Raw genomic sequence first — 26,999 nt, 5'->3', positions numbered from 1 at the left:
ATACAGCAGTTGGCCTTGTGTTATGGACTTCACGTCAGCACTTGAGATATTTAGTGCTTTGGAAAGCAAAATGTAGGTATTTATGCCACTACAGATGACTGTAAGTGCTCAACCTGAGGAGGAGAGGATGGCCTCACATCTCGCAAGCTCTGAATTCTTACAGGCAGTGCACTTTTTTTCCTCTGGCAGACTGTATGTGTGTTGTTTCCATGCCCGTGTGTGTTAGATTAATCTACCAGTTTCTCTGCTGAGGAGGTGGTTTGTGCAGTAACCATTAATTTCTGCACAGTCTTGCATCGATTGCCTACGCATGATGCTGCTGCTTTTCCAACAGAAGTAATGTGACCACTATAAAGATCCAGGTGACCCGGACTGCAGTTTTATGCTGATTTAAAATCTTTAATCTTTAAATATCTGTAGTATTCTACCTATCTTGGTATCTTTCCTGACAAGGAGAAAAAGTGGGTAAGTGAGCTAGATGTAAAAATAAATAAATAAATAATGAAGTCTCTGGTCTTAAATCTCTCTCCCCTCCCCTTTTTTCCTCTTCTTTGCCTCACTCTCCCCCATCCTAAAGATGCAATCCTTCTCTGAAAACTGCTGAAGTATTTTATATCTGTTATAAATGTTAAGAGAAAACAATCCATAATTCTTTGGCTTTCTTCCCCACAGATCTGATGGCACTGAGGCTTCGCTGCTGCTCTCAGAAATAGAAAACAGGTTGGTTGTTTTCGTCTGCCCTCGTTTGAATTGCATCAATTCCGATTATGAGCCAGAACGAGTCACCAGAAGAGATGGAGGACAGCTCTCCGCCACTGTGCGTCACCTGCGGCCAAGCGCATTTACCTGAAGAAAACCACTTGTACAGCTACACGGAAGAAGTGGACGATGATCTGATCTGCCACATTTGCCTGCAACCTTTGCTGCAGCCGTTAGACACGCTCTGTGGTCACACCTTCTGCACAGCCTGCCTGACGAACTTCCTCTTGGAAAAGGACTTCTGCCCCATGGATCGCAAACTTGTGATTCTTCAGTCCTGCAGAAAGTCCAGCATCCTTGTGAATAAGCTCCTGGATAAGCTAATGGTTAGCTGCCCTTTCACAGAGCACTGCTCAGAGGTGGTGCAACGCGGTGACCTGGAACAGCATTTCCAAACCCAGTAAGTTTTTGTTGATAAATGGAGTATTTTTCGCTTTCCCCCTCTTTTCCTTAAGGGAAGGAAGAGCATCTTCAACAAACTGATTAAAATAGACAGTTAACCTAAAGAAAGATTTAGCGAATTCAGTCCCAGTGAATGCCTGTAGTATGAGGAATCTAGACTTGAATTTGGTCCATTTTTGGAATGTATCTTGCTGTTTTTTCAGAGCTAAGTGTGTTCAAGGCACTTCATGCTATCGTTAGCAATTCTGTGAGGGTATCTGGTGGTTAGCTGCATAATGGAAGTGTATATTTAGTCGTCCGAAGAGATCTGTGAGTTTGGGAGGCTGAGCTATCATAAATATTTTAGTAGTACATTAAGGGTTTTATAATTGCCTTTTCTCCAGTCCTCTTTTGATTCACAAATGACCTATATGTGAAGTAGAGCAGAAGATATTCTGGTTTGTATCGGTCTTTGGAGCATGGCTTGGAGCTGAGGACTCTTTCCTTCCAGGTGAGCACTTTCCTACCACTCCACAGGGCTCCCCAAGCCTTTGGCCCTCTTGCACGGCGTAGAAGTCCTTCCCTTGCCCAGTTTCCAGCCCATACTTACCGATCCAGGTGGCCAGGACATCCTCCCTCCTGGTTCTGGGAAAGAGATCTCCAGGGATCAGTTTAGATCCTCTGGAAGGAGAGCTGATGATGAATGAGCCTCCATTTTACTAGGTAAAAGTATATGCTGCTGCTTTTGTCTTGCATCTCCTTTTTGAAAGGAAATATGAAGAGATACCTTCAGGGCTGTGATTTCTGACTGCAAGCAAATGCTTCGGCATAGTGCAGAGCAGAGCACCTCAGATTTGAGGAGAGGTGGTGTTTAGGACTTGACCTGTGTTTGCAACCTTTTTCTGCTGGCCAGCAAAATGACTGGCACAAATCAAGGTCTTAGGTGCATGCTTCTGCCTGTGCATTACATACAACTCTGGGCAACCAGCTCAGGGTGCCAGATGCTGCTGCTGGAGGGTAGATCCCTGAACAGGCACAGTACTACTGAGTTGAGTGTTGGAGCATCCCTTGCCCTGTGTGGCTCTGGCCTTCATGGGCTGAACCTTGCTGAAAGTCAGCAGTGCCACTTTGTCAGAGGGCATGTGAGCAGAGAGATAGAGTAGTAGTATCGTGGTTTAACCAACCAGAAGCATTGACTGCTTTGCATTATTAAAAAGGAAAAATAAAACATTAACGTTAATCCCCTTGCAAAGGGCAAGGGGGACAAAGAGCAAAAAGCACTTTTCATGTACTTGAGGCTTGGTGCTTGCACATTTGCGGGGGCTGTGCATGCTTTGGCCCTACCACTTCTGGAATTGAATTTCACTGTTCACGGAGCTGCTCTCTTATGGCTCACGGTGTTAAGAGGTGGTGTCAGCAGCCTCTGGTCTAGGTCAGCTGCGTTCTTGCAAGGTTCGCTTTCTGTTTCTGAAGGGAAAAATTAGCCAGCTTGCTTACAATTTTCAGCCTTTGTTCAGTACTTTCCTGACAAGCGTCAGTAATTTCAGCAAATTCAAACAAATTTCAGTAGTAAAGCAAGTAAAGGGACTGATACTTTGCTACAGTGAGCTACTGTTTCTCTACAGATTCCGAGTTTAAATCTTGAGACCTTAGTGCAACTACCCTTTCCTGCTACCATCTGTGTAGCTGACTTTAATGTATTCTGGATCCTCCATTTCGACTTCTGTCTTGAGATGATGGAACTTTGGCCGTAAAATTAGTTTTAAAAAGCTCAGAAAATGAGCAGATTGGAATTATCTTTTTTACATAGAAACCAAACAGTCTGCACAATTCTTGATTTCTAGCACTGACTCTCCTATATGGACATGTGCAAGTCACTCCAGTGTCTTGGTTTGTCCCCCTCAAGGTAGTAATAAGGATGTCCTCCTCATATGTGCCTTGCAGAATTGTAGTACTGTGAATGGAAATTTCATTCTATAAAAGCCTGGCAAGTTTTATTCCAGTGCTTTTTACTGAATGTCAGTGACCTGGATTTTTTTTCTTGAGATCTTTAAGATCATATGCCTCTGGCTCACCTGGCCTGAGCCAGCAGGAGGAAGAATTGGCTCAGTATCATGTTTCCACAGTCTCTCTTTCTGTCCTGCCCCACATAAGTTTCCCACAACCCAGTTCTAGCTTTGAAAACCTGGAGAAAGAGGAACTGGAAAGACAGAGCAGTGATCTCCTCCTCATCAAATCTTAAAGCTTGTCTGGTATACAAGACAAAGCTGCACAAGCTGTCAGCGCCTTCCTTGCCACTCATGAATCCTATTTTCCTTCCTCAGATGATTTGGAGGGCTGAGCTGCTGCAAGGCTGAAGGGCAGCAGCAGGGGAGTGGGAAGTAATAAGGTACCTTTGCCATTGAGAGTTTCACTAAAATTTTTATGTTTAAGCCTATTGCTATTTCCTAGGAGGTGGGGCAGCCTCGCTGCTATTCCTATCCACAGGAAGAATTTAGAGGCAACTTTTCAAGTTTCAGCAAAATGACCCATATTGGGTCATTTTGAAACTTCATGTCTGTTGGGAGTGTGCAGTGTTTTTATTTTTTAAATGAAGCATTCGTTAGTTATCACTGAAGGTATTTATGCCTCTGCCTAATTTAAATCACAGAAGTGCTGACACCTCCCTTGCCATCCAATTGCCAACTCGAAACAGTGCAGGAGACGACAAGGACAGCGTGCTCTTCGGGCACCAGCTCTGGCATGTCCAAGCACGTTGCAGACTGAAATGACAGCGTTTTTAACTCTGGTGGGTCGGTAGGGAGGAGAGAATATGTATGACTTTGATAGTAATAATGATGATGATGAAGAACAACCTGGTGCTTGTGGAGGGAGTGGCTCAGACCTGGTCTGAAATCTTAACTGAATGTGATCAGTGTTCTCAGTGAATAAATTAAAGTAGGCTCTATGCAAGTCATCAGGGTAGCTGGCAATTCTCACATTTCTTGCATAAATCAATCTCTGACCAATCCTGGTTCTCAGAGAGAAAGCGAAACCTTGCCCTGATCAAAGATGAGGTCACTGATGGGACAAGGTGAGTTTGTTGTGTTTTATGCTTTATAATTGGGGAGAGAACTTTTTTTTCCAGTTACCACACAGCATTGCATTAAAAGCATCCTTGTTTAAAGAGATGCTTTAATGTTTGCTCTCGCATCATTCAAAAAAGAGCAAGAAGAGAGGTGTCCTTGGTTTGCTACGTGATTTATATTTGCACAAAAGCATTTGACTGATTTGAGGAATTCAGACTGAGCTCCAAACAGCCAGCAGTTGGCTGTGATCTTTTGCAGCCTTTTACTTTAAAAAGGTGTGGTCTTCTGACACAGCCTGCTTCAAAACTCCATGGGGGGCATTTTTCCCCCCTTTTCAGACAGCTAGACCCTTCCGTGATGCAGTTCAGCTCGTAACCCATCTGCTTGTGGGCAGTGATGTAAACGTACCAGCTGCCTCTGAAGAACCACTCTGAATACTGCAGGAGGCAGGTCTCTTCCCCGTGCATCATTCTGCTCTGCAGCATAAGTCACTGTCTCGCCAACCATGCTGTGCTGTCCCTAAACCCTCACATCTCCCCATCTGAGAGTCAGATCAAGTAATCCTCTTACAGGTCAATGATTTTTCAGTGTAGCTTCGTTTCAGGGATTTAAATTCGATTCATAATGTGCCACCATTGCATTGAGACGGAAAGGCTCGTTTAGAAGGGGCTTGGCTGCCACACAAGCTTGGAGGTGTGTGTCCCACCAGCACAGAGAGAAGGTGGGAAGGAGGAGACCCAGCAGCAGTGCCAGCCCTGCACTGAAAATGAAGGCTCTTCTGTTGCTGGTCCTACCTTGGCTAAGTCCTGCAAACTACATAGACAATGTGGGCAACCTGCATTTCCTGTACTCCGAGCTGTGAGTACGCACAGTCGCGCTGTCCTTGTGCTCTCTGTCTGTCTGTGTCTCGGCGTGGCGGCGGCAGCGGGGAGATTCTCCTCGTGCCCTGCTTTGGTGTCTCTGCCTGTCTCTGTGTCTGTGTGTGTGTGTGTATGCAAAGGAAATCTCAAAACATCTTGCCGATAGCTTAAAACAACGCCATAATCGAGCTGCTTCGCAACCGAAGGGCTAATAATAGTAATACTTCCCATCGCTTTGCTCTCCATGTGGAAGCAGCTGAGGCATACTGAATGAAACAGGCTTTTTCCGTATCAACTTTGCTTTTCTGTGCTGACGTTTTCAGTGGTTGTTGGGTTTCAAGTGTTTTCCATTTCTGAATCTGCGTCTCTTCTTTACTTTCCATAAATAGCCTTACACAGGAGCTGGGCGTAGAGGAGGGCATCACAGATAGACAACCTCAGCAGAGCCCTGCGTGTGTACACACATAAGGCTCGGTGTGTAAATCTGCATGCCTGTAGCAAAGCACCAAGAACCCTTCCACCAGAAATAATTCAGTTGAGGAGCTTATTTGTATTTGTGCCTGCAGCAGAATGTTATTTTCTCTCTAATGCAAATATCAGTATAGTGATCACGTATATATCCTCGTGTCTTAAAAAATAAAAATCCCAGACAGCCCCGTAGCCGAGCTTTCCAACCCGTAAAATAAATATTCTGTCGTATGGTTAGAAAATGGTACTAGTTTAATTTGTATTTGGATGTTATTGCAATAATTATTGGGCCTTCGTGAACAGAAATAGGTATTTGCTACAGCATATTTTTGATTAATTTTGTCTTCTTGTATTTTAAGAAAAAAACTCTAAAATATTCTTTGGAAAACATGAATGAAATAGTTAATTCTGCTCAGAAATAATAAATGACCATTTTGTGCCTACAGTAGGAATGTTTCAGTAACAGTTGTGGTTAGTACAAGTGATGTTAATTAACAGAAGATTTTTGTCTCTACCGCCAGCAGTGTATTGCAGAAACAGAAAGTCCCCTTTGAAATTCTTGTGTGATATGCATGGCAATTATAAATGATTTTGTTATTCTTTCTGCCGGTACTAAGGACTTCTCTATGTGTTTCTAAACATACAACAAATCTGGATTTGAAGGTTACAGCTAAGTCCTCATTTTAATTTAATAGTATTTTGTTTAAGAACCTCTCTTTTTTTTTTTTTTTAAAAAAAAAAAAAAAAAAAAGAAAGAAAAGAAAAAGAAAGAAGGGCCAGCTAAGCAAAGCAGGCTACGGGAAAATTCAAGCTGAGAACAGAGCAGAAGAGCATTTCCAATGGAAACAATGGCATCTGGGCCGTCTCGTTTCCAGGAAAACAAACCGATGAGATTAATCGGAGCACATGCGCGCACGCAGCCTTGTAGCTTTTCTTGGGAAATTCAGGTTCACTGGTTCTCCAAGGGTAGAGGGCTGCTCCGTGCAGTAGTTATTCATCTCTTATTTATTTAGCCTTCTCACCCACAGAAACGATAGTCACGCTGGCAGCGGAGAGCCGTCCCGGAGGCGGCGGGTGGGGGCCTGGACGTGCGTCCAGGGCTGTCACCCGTGGGAGGTGCATCAAACCCGCCGCTCGAAAGTAGACTGTAGTAGGCAGAAAATGTTTTTGTTTCATTATTGCACTGTCTTTGGTTGCAGGCCAGGACAAATGCTGGCCTCGGTCAGGACGCGTTATTTTGTTGGCTGGCAGCCACCAAAGATGCCAGCCGAGGGGAGCTGAGGCCGACCAGGAGAAACGTGAGTGTGAGCAGATACGAGCACCACGGTCGCTGCCAGAGGTCGAATGCGGCTGCTGGGTTTGGCGCTGCGCTCCTGCTTGTACCACCCTTCTCTTGTCTTTCACCCTCTTAAAATAAAGATTAGGTTATTTGTGTAGCGTTCGGTGGAGATTGCTATGGTTTGAGGGCATTTTTTTTCTTAAGTGCAGAATGGGTTTGGGGAATAGGGATTATAATACAGCCCAAAGCCTTTCCAGAGATGTAAGCTCTTGAATCTATTTAAGAAATAAAAGGGAATTTGGAAGAGTTGAAGAGGAGAAATGAAGTTGGGGAGAGGCTGTGTTAGAGCTTTGCATCTCAGTCGAGTGTCAGGCAGGTGGAAATAGGTGTGTGCACGTTTTGCAGTGGCATTTCATGGGACAGATGTGGAGTGCTGCTGGTTTTAGTTTTCAGTCTTAGCAGTTCAATAATGATAGGTGTTCTCAGAGAGAAAATCCGTATCTCCTGACACTGTCACCTGCACTAAAACCACTTGCCTGGACTTTGTCCCTCCTTTGCACCCCATCAAACATCTCAGCACTTTTGCAGCTCTCGAGATTTACCAAAATTTTAATAGCAACCGTTGTTAAGCCAAGGTGCTCCCTTCTGGAAAGGGGCCCGTGAAACCCCCCTGCAGAAGAACAGAAATCTGGGAGGTTTCTCTAGCTGAGTCTCTGGGAGAGGGTAGGATGTATCCACAGAAACCCAGTAGCCCTTAGCATTGTAAGGGTCTGCAAGGTCCTCGAGGTCTATGGAGACCTTGTCTAGCTACACCATCCCGCACACATGCCTTCTCCTTCAGATCCTAGTAAAGTAGGTTCAACAGGCATCTAGTCTCTCCTGCGTAAAGTGTACTCAAAAAGGAAATATTTGTCCAGGAATTCTTCTCAGGTGGGGCCTATTACTCTCCTGGTTTAAAAGCAAGGTATGTGGACAGAGAGGCAGCCCGCATGCATTAAAACAGAGCAGCTGCGGGCAACCACTCTGCCAGGGAGGTGCTGGTAGTACTGCTGGCGCCATGGGATGCGCCCCTCCGCTGCTGGTCCTGTTACTTCTGAGAGTCGTACTCTGTGCAGCCGGGTCTCACCTGCAGAAGGGATCCCTGCGCCTGGACCTCAACAGACCGCTTAGAGATACAGTAGCGAGGGAAAGGATGCATGACTAGACAGCGGAAAACCTCTCCGTGTCCTTCTGAGGACCTCAGTCACATGGAAACTGTTGGTTTTCAATGTAATCGCCCTTTGGGCATGTGGCCGTGCTCACCAGGTGACCGTCCTGGGAGGATGCCGGGCAGTCTGCCTGCTCAGCAGAGGTCGCGAGCTGGAATAGCAGGTGTCAGCCAGGTTTGCTGGCAGGGCTTCGCTTGGAAGATTAGACCGCTCCTGGCTTTAGTCAGTGCTGTTAATCCACCAACTACATCCACCCCACTAATTTGAATGAACCTTTTTTATAAAAAATCAATTGTTTTTTAGAAGGCTTATCTGCTGCTTCTGCATGCTAAAAATTACTTCTTTTTTTTTTCTTACCGCTCTTCAGTTTTACGTGAAACAGTCAAAAGAATCTTACCAAATTAACTGGGTCAGGTTTCCCCATATGATTTTTATAGGATAACTATTCTCTGCATTTCAAAACAGCACTTTGGCTGGAATAGCCAGTAAAATTTTGTTTCTCTGTTCATTCAATTTGAAAAGAGATGTAAGTGCCAACTGTCTTCCAGTGTCTTTGGGCATGTCTTTTTTATGGTAAGCACAATTTAGTTCAAGATATTAGGTGAAGGGAGAATTTCGTTGTGAAAGATAAGAGATGAAAATTATAGTATCTTGTTTTCAAATCAGCTAATCCCCTCAAAGATCCTCATTTTCAGTACAGGACCAACGTGACATTTACAGAAGTTGCCAGAGCAACACTTAATTTTGATCTTATGAAATCCTTCCATCTTTGCAAGTACAAACTTCCCTGTGTTTTGTACCCACGCAGTTCCTTGTACAGCACGAGGTTTGCAGGATGAAGGAGTTGTGCCCGATGGATGTGTTCGTAGAATGGGCTCCTTGAGGCTGACAGCGGCTGAGTCCTTTTGACCCCACTCCAGCATACAACTTACGCATGCATTTTTTTTTTAACTTTTGTTCAACTTGGTGGTGGTCAAACTTGCACCTGCCTTTAAGCCTGTGCTTATGACCGTAGCTGCACTGAAATTAGAGAGTGCAGGAGCCCTTCGGGCAGCTGGGCAGTGCATATTGCCTGCAATATTTGTGAGAAAATTGGTAAACCTGGAACACCTTTTCTGCTAATGTATTTGTCCAGTGTATGGTCACATGTTAGCATCCTTACTTTGTGCAAAGCTGTGCGTATGAAAATCTGTGTCAGGGTTAAGCTGTGAGATTAATTTAAAACTGCAAAGTATTAGAAACTAAAGTTTAAAATGAATAGAAAGATTTAAGAATGAAAATATAAATAAAATAATCAGAGCATTTACATTAAACAGCCAGTACAAAGCACATTCAGATAAAAAGTGAAGAGTTCTTTTGCAGTATGCTAGAATTGGATGCCTCTCAGGAAAAGCAGAACTAACATGAATTAAAGCAGAAAAGCACTGGTCCATTGAGGTCTGTTAGCTTCACTTCTATGCTACAGCCTCACGCAGAAGCCATGACGGAAACATGGTAAATTCTGGTACCACTGGGACAGCTCCTGATCTGGGCATCATCTCCCAGTGCTGCCTTTAAGGCTTCCATCGAATGCGAGCAGCTACCGCAGCCCAGATGAGCAGCAGGCTCTGGCTGCTCTCAGGCTCCCTTTCTGCTTCTCCCCCAGCTCTCTGCAGGGGCAGCAAATCCTCCTGGTAGCTGTTTTTTCCATCAGACGTCTGGGATGTCTCTCACCATTTCCAGCAACAGTTAGTGTCACTTCCCCAGCCCGAGGCGGTGCCCCCCACCTTGTGCCTGACCCTAGGCCACCAGCCTTCTTGCTCACTCTTCCACTTCTGCTCTGCCTCTTCCCAGTCCTGCTTAGTGTCTGTCCTGGTCTTTAACTGTGTTTATTCCCTCCACCGTGGCTCTGTCATTGCTCAGCTGCCGTTCTCCCTTGCTCCTTCGCTGGCTCTCTTCCCTGCTGAGGACAGAAGCCCAAGTATATAGAAAATCTGCAACTGAGGAAACCATGGGCATATTCCTGTTTGCTGGTGCACACAGGGTCACAGCAAAGGTGCTGTCATGCTTCAGTGTTCACTAGGCTAAGCAAAGGTCTTGCGAGCAGGGAACTGCATCTGAGATGGTGCAAATTAATAAGATTTTAGGAAGTTAAGCAATAGTAACAATACTGACACAGCAGCTGGGTTTCTGCAGAGTGCCCCCTCCTCTCCCTGCTGACGGGCTCTTGCTTGCACTCCTGAGTCTGCATGGGCCTTACAGACTGGCACCACTGACCACATAGCATGTGTGGCAAACCCGCAAACTTTGTATTGGGTGAATACCATGGTCAGGGCTGTATTTGATTGCTATGCTCTATGGGAACAGCTACATACGCTTGAGATAAGATTTCTTTTAAGCAGGCAAGACAGGGTGCTATTGCCAGCACAAGTCCCTGCTGTACCAGTAAGTTACCAAGGGGGAGGCAGGGGCAGGGAATTAGGGAGCAGGTTGCAAACCATCTCTTATATGATGATAATCCACACACTGTACTGACTGTGAGCTAATTTGCAGCCAGAGGTAGGAGTTTACCTGAGATTTTCAGCTTGAAAAGCAATCAGTGGTCCTTCTACATTCATCTTCATTCCTTCAAGAAGAGGAATGCTTCCAGCGCTCAGAACTGCACAGTAAGCCTTGAAATAGTACTATGAATACAGCTTGAAAGCTCCCAAGCTGAAGACCAGGTAGACAAACTGCAAATGTTTTACTTTATTCTTAAAAGCAAGGAAAGGGTTTTAGCCAAATTCATGGCATTGAGGTGCCCAGTTTGAATTTTCTAGCTACATTAGGTCTGGCTGTGCTGTATTCAGGACTGATGCACACTGTACAGCTAGTATAGGAGGTACTATGAAAAGTAGTTGCTTCTACTGATTATGACCGTCCTGAGCCTGGCCTGAGTTCTTTGATCCAGGACTAATTGCACTCTGCCAAATATGCAGCATTATCCATGGAGCAGCAGGGTGGGTTTCTGCTCTCTACATCCCCGTTCTGCCCCAGTCTCCCCAGAAAGGTACTATTCTCTGCCTGCACATCCCGCCTTGTTTCTGCAACTGAGGGAAGAGTGCTGCATTTTCATGACATGAGTATGGGACTGTTACCAATTGGTATTTTTTTCCCCAGTGTTGTGATGCTCTGAGCAGGAATATATTTGTCTGGGATAGCTCTAGCAACCAGAAACATTTGGAGAGCTTTATGGATTTGTTGACTCTGCCTAGGAATTTTGTGCGTCATGAAAGCTGCCGTTTCTGTTATACTTTGAGAAAGATCCGGCCTTATTCCTTCTGTGCATGCATGAAGCTTGCCTTACTCCATTCACAGCCTCCTACGCACACTTGAGGTCAGAATTAGACCTTTACTCTGCTGGCACATTTTCTCATGGCTGGAGCCCTCTGGCACCTCTGGAAAAGGCCAATTTTGGCCAGTGTCATTCACAACAAGTATATTTTCTTCCCAAAAGTAAAACTCGAGCTAGCCAGTAAAGTGAAATCATGCCAAGCTGAAAAGACAGTGCAATAATGGTTGGCAGAAAGGTTTTTTTCCATGAATTAGTTATGCCTCAGTTATGTCTGAACCTACCTATGGGTGGGTTCTTGAAGGAAGCGTCCTTGCATGCCTTGCTTATGTAATAGGACATGAAAGGAGGAAACGTTCACCTTCCTGCAGGCCACTTCCTGACAGGTGATCTGCTCTGGGATGGGAACTGAGAGGGAAAGCCCCGAGGAGGCCCTGTGAGAGCAGGGTGGGGTGGGAGGAAGGAGCAAGCTGAAGGGAGTCGCAGAAGGTGGTGGTTGTATGCAAGCAACGTGCATTCATTTCTTGTCTGACATTAAGCTGCACTGCCTTATGCTGCGAGTTTGGCCGACCTCTGCATCTCTCTGACAATTAACCTAGTTTAGCACTGGCACTGGCAGCATGAGAAGGATATTTTTCCTTGAGCTATTTCTCTGACAAATCTGGTGGAATTGGGCTGTCCTGCAACACTGGAATAAATGCTGTTCTTGCAGTGCTGTTGTGCGCATTGTAGATTAAATCCTGCTCTGAATGCTGGTTCTGAGATCGACTGCAGTACTGCTTGTTCCATTGTAGTGAAGCAGGCTAGTAGGTTTGAGGACCCCCTCCCCTTTTTTTAAAAAATACTCTTGACCTTTTTGGAGAATCTGCCTTCAAGGTCTCTGGACTACGAAGCAGCTGGCTGTGTTTCATGACCTTCTCCATGAACAGAGCTGTCGTTCAAGAACTAGAATTGATTTTCTGCGTCTTGGCATGTGACTGGAGCGTCCAAACTGTCCCCTTGAGCCATACAGTGCCTGGGTGTGTGTGCACAGGATACAAACATGGAGGTTTTGCAGGAACAGCAGTGGCAGTGTTGGACTCATAGCGTAGACTCTGTACGTCAGCACAGATGTGGCTGCTTGAGGAGTCATTTTTAAAAAAGAGGGTCAAACTTTGTCCCTGTGTGCTGAATTGCTGTCTCAGAGGAGGTACCTACTTGTAAGTGGCATGTTGCATGTCCTAACTAAAATGTCATAATTGCAAAAGAATTCCTGGCTTGAAGCTGAATTCTATTGTGGGATAAGAGTATGATCCTTTTTTACATATTAGAAAGCTGAATTTCTCCTTAGGTTTTCGCAAAGTTGTAATTGGTGAAGACTGAATTTAGTCTGTGAATCCTTGGGCTAATTTATTAATTGAAAACTGATTCTGAATATCGATTGAAGCAAATTCAGTAACAACTTAGTGAATGAAATGATTGAAGGTTACTACAAGTGCTGTACAACACTTACACAAAAAATGAATTGTGAAAATTCCATAACCTCTGCGTGTTTTACAACATATTCTCCCGAAATGAAGTAAAAGGGGCTAGCTAATAGTGGGCAAATCCAGCTACATTTCTGGGAAGTTGCTCTTTCCTTTGTATCAAATTTCTGTTGACATCACCATCAAATTTTATCGATAAAGTCTTGCTTTTCTCAGCACTGAAGACAGGCGCAATTTTGCAGTCATCAAACATAGCATTGACCGTATCTGCCCTGGTATTTATTCTCTCTTCTTCTTATCAGTACACCGAGTTTGATGTAGCAGATACCAAGGTGAGGAAGAAATAATCACCATTGTGGTCCTTGTGGAGTGGTCTTGCTTCATGACACTGCCGTGACACGTGGTATAAGGGCAGGTTAACACAACGTATTTGCAGTTTCTAAATCTGTGCTCATTGTAAAGAGCGAAAGAGGATTTGACTCCTGTTGCCTTCTCTCCATAGAAGAATGCTTTCCTGCTTATTATATCTTCTGAGCCAATCTGGATTTTTTTCTATTTCCTCTTTCACTAACTCATTGCAAATTATTTATGCAAATTATTAAGATAAAATAATTAACAAAAATGTCTCTGCAGTTATAAATTTCAGCTATAGAAATTGATCAGCAATGCATAATTCTAGGTATTTTCTTTCTCTTCGCATATGTGGTAAGCATTACAGTTATATGTTGTTTTTGACATTCAGTTAGTATGGATGATGTCCCACTGTTGGTTGGATGGGGGGGTTAACCTTCCTTTCCTTGTAAAGTGAGTAACGGAATAGTTTCATAGGAGCATCAGTGGAGACCTCCTCACTTGAGGATTTTATAACTCAACAATATGAAAAGCCAAAAAATGTCCCACATATGTATGCTTTTAAGGAGAATAGATAGGCATGACCGAGCCAATCTGTCCTGTGATCTGTAGAAGAGCTGCTGGAAGCAGAGCTTGCTGTGCTGCTGCTATGACGTGGAGATGTGTAGGCTGATAGGGATGAGCAAAGCTATTTCACTTGGTATGTACCAGACTCTCCTACCAACAGGTTAAATTACAGTCAGAAATAAGCATGCCATATGTATAGCAGACATGTTGTAACACAATCGTTCACCAAACAGGTTTTGCAGTAGCGCAGCTGGAGCTGGGATCCCAAGAGATGGCTGTGACTTGCCCTTGTCAGCTCCCAAAGGGAGCCACACCAGTAATTTGGGTTTGAACTTTTTGCCTCAGCATTACCTGGTTCAGGATGACAGCAGGGAGATGGCAGTGCTGGAGAAAGTATGAGTACAGTCCTTCCCTAAAAGCAGCGTGTATATGCTGAGGTTTCTCTTTTGCTCTTGGCACTGCTAGGGTTACTTTTGCCGTCGGGATCTGTTGCAGGGTAGAGCATAGTTGAAAGTGCTGATTGCTGCTGCCTTGCCTCAACCCCGAGTGCATTGGAGATACTGGTACTATTAGCCAGATCAACCTAGACGTGCTGAGAAGATCCTGTCCTGGGTGTCCAGGGGGGACCGCTACAAACCGGTGGGGTCTGCGTGCCCTCTGCAGTGACCTGGCATAGGACTGGCAGAGTCCTGCGCCCCCTGAACAGCTGCTGATGTTAGCAACGTGCCGTATTCCCCTTGCCCGCTTCCCAGCTGCTTCGTGTCATCGTGGGTCACAAGTATGGCCATAGGAATGTACTTCCCTTGGTGCTGCGTCTCTAAATTTTTCTCAGTGCTCATTTTAATAAGTCTTGCATTTAAGTGTTGCTTATCTTGATGATTTTTAGAGGACTGAGCATATTTCTGGCAAACATACTGCTTCCAGTTTCTCCTCTCAGAGGGGATTGAATTCCAGCACATTCTTGTTTTATCCTCCCAAGGCATGAGTATAATGAAATTGGACAGTAATGGTTGCTGCATTTCACTATTTTCTGCTCTGTCCCCAGTGGTCTAAGCATCTGTAAGTTTGAAGGCGCTTACAGTTGTGGTCTTTTACTTCAAAATAAATCAGAAGAAAACAGACCAAAACAGGACAGAGCATTTAATAAGATATATAGTGTACATTTAGACTTGCACTAAATATGTTGAGCTGACAGAGCAAATAAATGCAAAGTCTTACAGATCTGCCTTATTCGTGATCTAAGCTTGACTAATAGTAACATGACCCAAGTGAAAAAACGAAATTTATAAAGGGAGGCTGAAATCAAGTAGCCCTCTTCTACAGCTGATGAACTGTAATCCACGTCACGTACTTCCAAAAGCCACTTGTTCCTGTTCAGTCTACCTCCCAAAGTCATCCTTTTTCTGCCCTTGCCCTTCCGCTTTCCTCAGCAGATACTTAGTTACATCCATCATATTTTTGCTAAGTCACTGTTGCAGAGAGGCACATTCTTACAGAGAAAATGCATTTCACAGATTTGTGAAAGTCTCTTTGCCTTCTGATAATGTCTGCTAATTGCTGCTTAGCTCTTCCTGCGCTTCGTGTCTCGGCTTTTCAAATCCCCAGCAAATAGAGGTCGGCAATGTGTGCAAAAAAAAAAAAATACTATAGTGATTTTGTGCTTTGTGGGGCTTTACAACACCAGCAGAGCTCTCAGCTGACAGATTGAAGGGTTTTGTCTGTACTGAGAGCGCTTGATTTGCCTGCATGTTGGGTAAAAATAACAGTTTGCACCTCCGTCGTGCTTACCTTTTTGCAGTGTTGCATAAACAGTCTTGGCGCTACCTGCCAAGCGTTAGCTGGCTGCTTCTGTCCTGTACGTGTCTGGGGAGAAACTGCAGGTTTGAAGCCCTATACAGGAGTCTTCCTTTTGGTTTCCTTGCCATGCCTTGTGATACTAGTTCAGTCCCTGTCATCAGCTGTGCCAGACTGCTTTGGTTTCTTTAACTATTTTCTGCCTGGCTGCTCCTGTCTATTCTAAATCTTTGTCTTTCCCTTTCTTCACCTGAACTCCTGCTTTACCCTCCGCTCTTGCCTTTCCCGCAAACCACCGATGAAACGTGTCTGCACGGCTCAGGAGCAGCCGTACCGAGGGATCAAAGTTAACGGGAAGAATGGCTTAAACGCTGCACTGCGCCGTGGCAGTATTTTTCTCTTATCCATCAAGGGGGAGCGAGAGAGGCGAGGGGCAAGCAATGAGGTAGTATAAAAATACAAGGTTTTCTCAGACACAGAGCCTGCCGGCCATGTCCTCCTCATCGTAGTGGTGGTGAAGCCCTGTCTGCTCCTTTCTCTCATCTCCAGGCACCTAATGCCTCTGAAATGACTAGTCCCTTGAGAAAGTTGTCTCATTCAAGGAGAGCAGAGGGAAAAAGGAAAGATAGGGAAACTGGCTGACTGGATCTGTTGAAGACCCATGAGCTTAAGTACAACGGTGATGAGCACATTAAGCCATGTGTCTTGTGTCTCCTCAGACTATTGCAACACTGCAAGCCCTGAGGTGGTTCTGTCTCTTATTTTAAATTTATGGATTAATGTACGAGTAAACTGAATTTAAGCTGCTGAGCTTAATTTCAGCAAAATGTGCTGAGCTAAAGGCTAAAAACAAAGGAAGGTTTATGGATTGACCAGGTTTGGTGAGATTTTTCTTTATATTAACTTCACTTCAGCAGTCCTGGTGAACTCTAAACATTTATCTGTTAGACTAAACACAGGTTAAGCCAGGCCATGAAATAGTTCAACTTTAGAACTGACACTTAATGTCAGAATTTTATCTACTGATGCTCTTGCTAGTTACATTACCACCTGGACTGAAATCCTTAAAAGAGTTGCAGCTGCCCTATATGTTGAAGCCCACTACAAATAATGAAACATAAAATAAGCCAAGGAAATAGGTATGATAAGTTCCTCCCCATTGTGGTTTAATTCTTCTTACTTGGTTGATTTGCTTGGCTTCTGGACCTTCTCTCCAGCTATTAGGCTATCTGCTATTTCTGCTCAGAGGAAGCTATGCAAAATGGAGAAAGAAGTGAAGAGAGTAATACCAGCAGGCTTGATCTTCTCCTCACTTAAATTGGTTCTACATAGCTATTGTTCCACTGACTTCAACAAATGACTGTTGATTTTAATTGGAATGAATTAGGAAGAAAAATGAGGCTTTATGAACAAGGACAAGCATCTGGTTTTTTTACGTATATAAAGAGAGATGCAATAGTAAGAAGCTGTATTTTAGGGGAGAGAAACTTCTAACTCTGATTCATAACACTAGTTTTGATTTTAGCAGAAACAGCAATTCTGAAAAACAGAACATCCCTTGAGGACACGTGGGTGAATGAATTTAGACAATATAGATAAATGTCATGGACTCCAGCTTCTGCAATCTCTGGAATGCCTCCCCCCACCTCACCCCCGAAAAACGCTGTGTGGGAGCTTCATAAGACCTCAGACTCCACTTTTCCTGTCCCTTGTGACAGTAGTTGCTGCATGACAACAGATCTTACAAAATCCTGACTTTTCGCCTGTTTTTGTTGAAATTTATCTCACAGCCTTGGTAGAAACAAATTCCATGACTTTACAGTGACCAGTTTCCCTGCTCCAAGAAGGCTCTTTTAAACCGGCTGCCTTCAGGAGAGTAGCCTGGCTGATGGTAAAATAGATCCATCATCTGCAGCTAAAGCTCAAGAGTGCCTAAGGCTCCCTTGTTTGTCTCCAGCCTCGACGCTATTCCTTGTAAGGGTTATCCACATCTCCACGGGAGGTGTCAGGAGGCTGAAGGGGGAAGGAGCCCGTTACCTGTGGCAGAAGCTACAGAAGAAGCTGCAGAGGAGGCAGAGCTAGCGGTTGGGAAAGCGCTCTGATTCCCACCGACATCAAAGATCGGGATGGAGCAGGAATCGTTTTGGCAGGTTCATTTTAGCTTGGTCTCCAAGAGACAAAAAAGTAGAGGGCTTGGCTTTTGCTTTTTTCATTTGTTCCAGAGAAATTCAAGCCTTACAGTTTTGATCTTGGTGATCTTGGTTCCAAAAGCTTCTGCGCGCTTTTCTTCCCCTTCTCTTTCTGACTGATAGCACTCGAGACACAACGTTCCCTTCCTCCCTCCTTGTGTCTCCATCCTCCCACTAAACCTCGGAGTCCTGCCCGTTTCGGAGCCAGAGACCCCGGCGCAGAGGAGGAGAGCAGGGAGCACCTGTGTCCCTCTGAGAGCTGCCACGGCGCTCTTGCTGCTCAGCTGTGCACCGACAGGATTTCAAAACAAACCTGAGGTCATATTTTGCCTCCTGATGTGTGTGACTTCCTGCAGAGCCCAAGGATATAATTTTATTATTTGTTTCTTGGGAATTGGTGGTATAACTCGTCCTGTGCAGACCTCGGAGAGCAGCCTGCCTTCCCTGCCCCAGGAGGCTTGCAGAGGAGCGAGATGAAGGGCAGCCAGGGTGAGAAAGGTGGTGGTGTGGCTGGAGCCCCCAGCTGAAAGCCGGGCTGAGATCCTTGTTCAGGCGTTCCCTGCATGTGGTCATGCCCAAGGAGGAGAGGGCTGATACATCGCTGTTTTAGTTGCAGAATCTGCACCGAGACTGCTCCTGTGCTCTCATTTTTCAGAACTACCCAGACAGAGAAACAGGGAAATTTGATCCTGTGTGATTTACACGGGTGTTTTTAAAGTGGTGTTTGTTATTTGTAAAGTTAGCCAGACCCAGTTTTCCTGAGCAATGTTTTCAAGAAAAGATTATGACTATGTGAAGCATTAGCTTGGAATCACCTACTGGGCTGTCCGCTGCTGACAACTCCCTTGGCACCTCTGTTTTCCTCTCTTACATTTCCAAAAAGAGCAGCTGTGCTGCTTGCGGTCCCCTGCGTTCTCTCCCCTTTCTTTAACTCCTTTGCGAAGAGCACTCTTTCCATGTCTTCTCAAACAGTCACATGGAAAAAAAATGGCCCCTCTCCTTGCAAACCAAAGGTGTGTTGTTAGATCTAGAGCTAAGCGCATTGATTTGGATTAATCCATGATTCTGGGATGGATCCCTGAGCTCACCACCCTTCAGCTCTATCAATACTTGGATGCAGCTCCAGAGCTTCAGACTATTTCAAGTCTCAAGCTCTTTTGTGCTTTGTGCATAATAAATCAGATAAAACCTTCAGTTAAAGCTTTATTAGAAGGTAAATGGATGTCTTTTATTTTCACTCACTTTCTGTTAGAAATGCTGTGATATCTGAAGGGGGAATAATGCTGCTCCTGCAGTCAGGGCTCTATGAGACTACTTCTACTCCTTTTGTTTTTTTTCTACTCTGGTGGTATAGAGAATTCACAAAGCCAAGTCTGCGTTGTGGAGACAATGTGAACAAAAACGTAGCAAGCCCTAAAGACTTTTTATTACACAAGGATTAAAGGGTAGCCTTTAACTTGTTTTCCAAGTGCAGAGGAGAATCTGGCTCTCACTGAGCTCCAAAGCCTGAAGTATGGAAAAATGTCACCTCCTAACTGCTAGACAAGGGTGACTGCATGAATCATCTTTTTGCAAGTTAGGTTCCATTAGAAGGGATGCTGCCAGAAAAGTCTGCCTACTAATTTGGGAGATTTTTTTCCCCCTCAAGCTAATTTGGGCTGCAGTGATAAAATTATACTTTTAACATGTGAATTAATCAAAGGAAAGAAAAAAAGATCTATTTTTTTTTGTCCCAGTAGCAAATGGAGCCCTTGAGTCTCTTCCCTGTGTAACTTGTATCCATTGGCGTAAGTATCTGTCTGTGCCTCGGTATACCTGCTTCTTTGTGGGCTAAAGGAATGGGCAGGTATCTTTATAGGCTTGAACACCTGGCATAATTACCCAGCCACCACCTAGTATGAAGAGTGGAGCTCGGGGTGCAGAGCCTGGTGCTGCAGGGTGCAGTGGCCTTGGGAAACTAAGATTTGCTCTGAGATCCCCAGTCCCTGCTGGAAGCCCAGAGAATGGGGCAAGGGGAGAGAGGGTGGGTGTTACCCCAAAGAAACTGTGTGAGCCTTCGGGGAAGTTAATCCATAATAAAGTTGGGTGTGCGGTTACAGTGCTGTTCTTAGGCGAGGGCAGCTTCTCTGGTGAATGCTCTTACTCTGGAGCAGGGATGTCTCCAGGGGCACTCTTCTGGGATATGTGTTTCTACCCATATAATATACATACTGTGGCTGAGATATTATTGCACAACCACTCTGGTAATCATTTATTTCCCTCATGCAGACAAGCTCGTAGTAAACAGTACCATCTCTGGAGGCTGATGTGGTTAACCTTTGTAGAATTGTTTGTGCTCAATTTTGAAAGGTCTCCTTAATACCAATATCTAAGTCCTCAACAAGCCTTCCTATGTGATGCTGCCACATCTTCAGTTAGCTTTTAAAGAAAGAGGAAAATAATTTGCTGTGAGACTCTTGTTCTGTTTACAGTCACTAAATAGTTAGATATTTCTTTCTCTTTCTTCTTCCTGCTGCTTCTCCCTCCATATAACGCCACTATAAACAAAAACTGTTGAGTGCTGAGCATTTGGTTTTGCCCTTCCAGGAGGACAACTTGTTTCAGGGCAGTATAGGAGTTCTTAAGCCACAGAAGGTACAATCAGCTGAAGATAGATAAACCACCAAACATTGATCTAAGGCACTGCAAAAAATACTAAAACAGAAACATATCTCAGTTGGTAGTATAAATATTTAAATGCATTGCTGGTTTTGTTTAGTCTGTCGTTTCTTTTATGCTCAGTGTTCATATCTGGTGTGGAGGAGGTGGTATTTTGGAACCAAGGAAAATTTTCTTGTTGTAGCCCTAAGATTATTCCATATTAGAAAACTAGCCAGGGTGGGTGAATTAGCCATCTGCACTGATGGGCCATTACAGTAATATTTACAATAAAGCAAGTACAATTTGTTTTAAATAGGTCTGGATTTAGGCTGCCAACACATCTAACCCCCCCAGCATGCTGCAGTCTGCCGGACATAAGTGTAGATGTTGTACTTGAGCCTCTGACTATTGGTGATGGCTTGGATCACCTCGGGTCATGAGGTGGGTAGTCCCTTTGCTGTGAAAATTAGCAGGAGATGAGCCATGGCGTGGGTGAGCTGCTGGAGCTCTCACATTGCTAGCTCCCTTCTGAAGGACCAGAGTCATCTCAGTTTGAAGAAGACAGGCCATAATTATCCCTCTTCCAGAGTTGATAACGAACTGACATCATCTCCTATGCCACCTCGGTTTTCCTTGAGGGGGTCCATCATCACTGCTAACTAGACCCAACTCTACTTAAATTGTGACGTTAAGAAAATCACAGCCTAAACTGGAACAGCCTCAGGCTGCCTGCGTCACTGTGATGCCAGAACCTGTCAGAAGGAATTCATGGTTTGGAAGCACTTCAAGAAAGCCTCTTAAATAGCAACCCAAACCCATTTTATAGCACAGCAAGGTCAAACAGGATGTGCCATCTCCTAGGACAACAGCGGCAAGGCCTCAATCTCAGACTACCTGAGAGTATAACCGCAACTCATGCTCAAGGTTCAGTCTTCTGAACCTGCTGCCCAGGTCTGCCCATGGTGTCTTAGGTGCCCAGCTGCACGCCTGATGCTTGTATTTTAATTTCTAAAACAAAAGTAGTTATTAGGGCTTGAATATTGGATTTCCTTGGCAGCAGTGATATGAAAAGGGAGTGAAAGAGCAGGCTCTTAAAGAGTATTCTTTTTTTATTATTATTATTTTCTATTTCCTATATTTTGGTAGGATGAGTAGGCAAGTTAATGCATTTTGTCCTGGGACAGTATGAGAGGACTGTTGCTTACCCCAAAACTTTTTAGTTAATTGAATAATTAAAGAAAAACTGGAGCACAAACATTACTGTTATTTATACTACATAAAAATAACGTGCTATCTGAGAGAGCAGAAATGACTGGGAAAGTCTAAAGAAACCTGTGGTATCTGCAGGGTAAAGCATAGGAAGAAGAAGCAGTCAGAGCAACTCAGGCTAAAAGTAAGATATGGTGCAAAAGATATTTTCTCCTTCCCCTACTCACCTTTGTAAGGGAAATCTGTTTTGTGCTGTTGTTAATGGTACCCACTTCTGAAGGCACCTTTCGTTACTGAAGGAGTCCAAGGTCAGATCCCTGCTTCCACCGCTGTTACGTATGCCTGTACTACATTCCTAACCTCTTTAGGTGGCAAGAAGGCCGAGTGGACTGGGTAATTTGGTGTGCTTCGGAGTATGCATGCCTGGTCTGTGAACCTTAAGGTCAGGACATTTTTGCTCAGCTGGAGCGTGTGAGCACAACTGTGAGCAGTTACGTACGAAAACTAGCGTCAGTGGGTAGGCAGCACTTCTGGGGGTTGTTCCTCCACTTAAATCTAAGATATGCATGAGGAGCCTAAGACCTTTTTACAAATTCAGCTTAAATGAATTTGGGTAAGAGGCAATTTGAAAAAATTCCCCTTTAAACCTCCTGAAGCCTTCCGTGGAGATGTGGATTTTCCACAATTTTTACAGCATATGTATTTCTTACCATGTGAGTTTGTGGAAGACGGTAAACAACATTCCAGCCATACTTGTACTGTGGCTGAATAAGGACTTTCTGGAGTCTTCAAATGCTTTTACAATATGTGTTTTTCTAATGGAATTTGAATATCTCACTTAAAATATTTCATATTCAACTGGGTGGAACCCATCAAACCACAAGCAATGAAGACTTTTACATGTCCAGTGGGTTTTGGGAGTTCTGTCCTGAAAACTGGCTCATAATATCTCTCTGCTCTCTCCTCTTCCAACCATGTGTACAAAGGGAAAGACTGCAGAGATAGGAGGAGCAGAAGCCAGAAGAGTATTTCTCTAGAGTCGGATGAATAAAATATACTGCTGGCTATGTTATATTCACAGAAACTCACAAAGTGAGGTATTTATTCAACAGTGTGAGTTATGTACTTCTTATGCCAGCGTCAATACTCATTTAGGCTGAAATCCTGGAATCTAAGCTCTGTGGTGCACCAGGAAATGTTACTTTCCCTACCCCACCCTACAAGGAGGTTGTGTTGTTTGCAGTGTTTATGTAAGACAGTGACTCTGGTCCTTGGGAGGGTCCTTGTTGAATAAGATAGGAGAACTAGTTTTTAAAATAGGAAGCATTTGTGGCATACTGCTTCCTACTCTTTGCAGTAGAGGTGTTCACACAGCACTCAGCTGGGCACCAGGCAGGGATCTTTGTGCTTTACCAACTTCTTAGAAGGTGTACAAAGACCTCTTTCCTGACACCAGCAGGAGGCAGATACGTTTTCAGAGCTCAGTGTGGACCACTGGTGCTAAGATGTGTTAGTGACGTAATTTAGACACCCTTACTGACCTAAAAGAGATCTTATGCAATCTTTGGGTCTCTGAGGTAAGGGGCAAGTCCCACTAGCGCTAGACTCCTGGGTGGCTGTTCACACCACACTCTAGCAATGAGAAGGTACAAAGACAGTGTTCATTGCTTACTGGCCACAGCCTCACCGTTTCTTGTAATTTCAAATTCCAGTAGTGTCTGTGTTAGTAAATTCAAGGTTCTGATGGAAACACCTTGAAATTGAAGGCAATGTCCTCCTTTTTCTTAATTTACATTTCTAGTCTTATATTCATATTTCACAGCTTTATGTCAACAGAGGCTTAAAACTTAATCTCAGCAGTGCTGGCTTGGTGAGTCTGTGGCATAGCAGGCATTTTGATCAGTTGTATGGAATAAAGAAATGTGTGTTAAGTACGTGTAAATGCAAAGTTTCTGTCTGGCAGGCTCTTCTGCCCGTAGCTGCAAGAATCTGGTTATACTGATACCTTCTGTTCCGCACTGGGATTGTCGTCAAAGAACCAAAACCTCTTGTCCCTTTGCAAGCGTATTTTGCTCACCGTATCATAAACTTTTTATAGTCTAAGTGAGGATAATAGGAGAGGATGATAATGCTAAGATGTTAGGTTCTGGGATACTAGTTATACCTGTTGAATATAATCAAGTGATCAAATCACTGAACAATAAGCATGAAAATACATGAATCAACAGATTTAGTGCTTAATATTAATTATATATGTATCTACATAATTGGAAAAACACAGTGTTGTAGATTGTGTAGTATTATAAGGTATAGCATTGTAATGTCTTAAGAATTTCTTTTTCCTTGCATTTCTTGTTTTTGTCACAGATAACTTGATCTGAGCAGCATTAACATTTTAGTGAGTTCTAGTAAAAATGCCCTGGTTTTGCTTAGGCTTTTTTTAAGTTAAGATTACAATGATCCTGCAGTCTCGTTACATGTGATCTCACTTTCTTTTCTAAAAAGACTGAATTATTATTTTATTAGTATAAGGCAAAATCAACAGTTGCCCTCTGAATACCAGTGCTATTTTTTGAGTAGTCTTGATGGACTTGAAATTCAGGCATGAAGCTGACATCTGCTAATGGCAAGCATTATGTTACTCTCCAAATACCATACTAAAACATATTGCATGCAGTTGCTCCGTAGTGTGGGCCTTTTATAGGTAAAAGAAGGTACCAATATTGATCAGCAGCTGATGATGAATCCTTAAGTTTTCCATGAAGAAACCCTTTGGGGAGGTGGGACTTTCTTTTCCTTTTGAAACCAACTTCCAGTTTTCCTTAAGAGCGGGGAAGGTGGAAATTTTTAAGATTTGAATGTGGGAAATGGTGCAACTCTGCAAGGCGATGAATGCATCCACTAGAGTTTTAATCAAGCTCCGTCTCTGCTGAAGTCAAGAGGAGTTTTTAGTGCTCAGGACGTTAACACAGTATTTGAACAGACTTAGTGGATTAAAACAGTGTTTTGTTGTAAGCTGTTGAGTACTAAAAATATTAGAGGCCATCAGTAAGAGTTACAGGCTCTCAACAGCTCAGGCTTACTAGCTCTGCATGTCTCATTTTTCCATCTGACTTTGCTCTGGATGTCCTTACCATGTACTCGAATCTCCTGGCTGTGTTGCTCTCTGAGCACCTGCCGCGAGTTAAGAGATAGTGTGCCAGTCCTCTGTTTTCCCTGTTTGTTTCACTTGGTGTGAGTACTTTGCGTGAGATATGATTAATATTATTAGATTACTCTTGGGAGCTTAATTATTTAATTGAGTAAGTTTCGTATAAATAAATACTGCCATTGTTTTGCATAACACAAGATCACTGTGGTTCTGAACTTGTAGCCAGTAACTTCATTGTGATGAATAATGTTTGTTTATACTAAGCTAGAAGCAAATAATAATTAATAGGGTGACTGTAGTCTTTTACTCTGATTAATTCCTTATTTTTGTTGCTCTAGGTCTACTTGTGTTCTACAAGCCTTACATTTAAAAGCAGCTTTGAAAAAGGTAGAAGCTATAGTGGCAACTTAAGGCCAAGCCTTAAATAAGCAATGAAAACAGACTGCTGATGCCGTCCCCTGCTTCAGGGGACAGGGAAGGGGCAACAGAAGGGGAAGCCACAAATTAAATTGTAAATAGTAGCTTCTCTAAAGAAGTAGTTGTGTTAAATAGCTTCCACATTAGGCATGGGACCTGGGCTATTCCGTAAGAGAAGCTGGCATTTCCAGTCCATATTCTGCCTTGCTCATCTAGGCTATCTCGAGCAATTTACAACTTCATTTCCCTATATGTAATACAGCTGTGGTTATATTGCTTATAATACATACACACACACACATTATAATGCGTATATAATATGTATGTGTATGTACATATATATGCGTGTGTGTATTATAAATATATAAAATATATAAATGTGTGTGTGTATTATATATTTTTAATATATTATACACACATACACAGGCACAGATTTTTTGGAATGGCCTAAAACTAGAAACATTCAAAACTCAGCGTGACCCTTGAAGAGCAATCAGTATGGTTGTAGTTTCAAAATCATTAATGGCAGAGTAATGGCCTGGAAGAAGTGTCAGGGGAGGGAAAGAGCATGATCGGAACCAACAATTTGTACAGTCCCAACAACTGTGGTCATTGCACAATAATCCCAATCATGAATTTTGCCTACAGTTGCAGGCAACTGATATTGTTTACCTATTTCTTCTAATTCTCTGTTCCCATGGTAGAGGCTAATGGGGCTTTTCAGATATTTCATAATAGAAGCTAATGCTGATGGCTGAAATGCAACTTTTTGCTTTTTCAAGAAAAGAAAAAAGTCTTAAACATGACCACATTACATGAACTTTGGCATCATGCACATGAAATTTGAGTCTTCGAATTTGCTCAAGAATAAAAATGTGTTCCAAGTTCTTTCAGTTGTCCTGAAAAATAATAGGAAATCTGGAGATTCTTTCCTTTCTTCAGTATAAACATTCACATTTAAAATGGATATTTGGTTTCTCTGGCACATAGCAGAATGCTTTTTTTATTTGGGTCTAGTATTGGCCATCTTTTCCATATGAAATTTTGGGAACCATTTGGACTGAGTTTTGAGCTGTAATTCTATTGTTCATCACCCCAAAATACATTGTAGAGCTTGCACACATTCCTTATATTAAATACACTTATATTTTATTTGATAGTATCATTGTGCAAGAGCAGTGTGAAAATGACAACTCTTCCCTGGGGTCAGGTCTTTACAGACAAGACATAACACAGCTTTAGGCTTTAGTAGCTAGGTAGTGCTAGACTTTGCTGAATTATGATGGCTTCATTAAAACAAAAAGCAGGAAGAAAATTCAGCGATTTGCAGAAGTTAAACTGGAATAATGAAGATTTGAGAGTTTTTTCCTTTCTTGTGGGAAAGTGTATAATCTAAATATCTTTAACGCAAAGAAATAAATGTTATGAGGGCCTTCATAAATATTTATAGAGTACTAATGCAGAAGGATAGAACCACTAAATCTACTGTGTGTTTATACTTTAGCGAAGATCTCTGGTTGACGGTAGAGAGCGAATAATACTAGCAGATCTCTCCGGCGGCCGTTTGCCTCGTCGGCCCGCGTATCGTGCTCATCGAAGCGCTGAGAGGCAGATGAGCGGTGTTTATGGAAGCGTGGGGTGCAGCCGCTCACCCTGAAGCCGGAGGAGGAGGCGGTGGGGATCAGGCGACCGACCTGCGCTTCCTTCCCTGGCGGCCACGATGCCGCGCGAGGGCCCCAGGTGTCGGGGGGCCGTCTCTGAAAGGCTGTTGTTTATAGGGGCATTGATACGTAGCAGTGAAAGAGGAGTAGTAACTGGGACCATTTCCCACTTAAACTGGATGAAAAATTAGCTTTTTTCTCCAAACCAGATGGCAAGACTC

The 26,999-nt window shown here is 43.5% G+C and overlaps 1 protein-coding gene across 2 annotated transcripts in view; it reads left to right on the top strand.

The window, feature by feature from the left end:
* The first annotated feature begins 767 nt into the window (after nucleotides 1–767).
* The window catches only part of LNX1 (ligand of numb-protein X 1), a 67,606-nt gene continuing 41,374 nt past the window's right edge, over nucleotides 768–26,999 (top strand). Inside the window, exon 1 of one of the 2 annotated variants that reach the window (XM_062574635.1) lies at nucleotides 768–1,159. In XM_062574635.1, the coding sequence (XP_062430619.1) occupies nucleotides 768–1,159 (392 nt within the window). Of the gene's footprint in view, nucleotides 1,160–4,974; nucleotides 5,067–26,999 lie in introns of those variants that run through there. The other variant, XM_062574636.1, reaches the window with a different exon arrangement.

Source organism: Rhea pennata, chromosome 4 (assembly GCF_028389875.1).
Source record: "Rhea pennata isolate bPtePen1 chromosome 4, bPtePen1.pri, whole genome shotgun sequence".
In the NCBI taxonomy this organism is placed as follows: Eukaryota; Metazoa; Chordata; class Aves; order Rheiformes; family Rheidae; genus Rhea; species Rhea pennata.
Note: the sequence above shows the minus strand (reverse complement) of the source record. Positions and strands in the feature narration are given on the sequence as shown.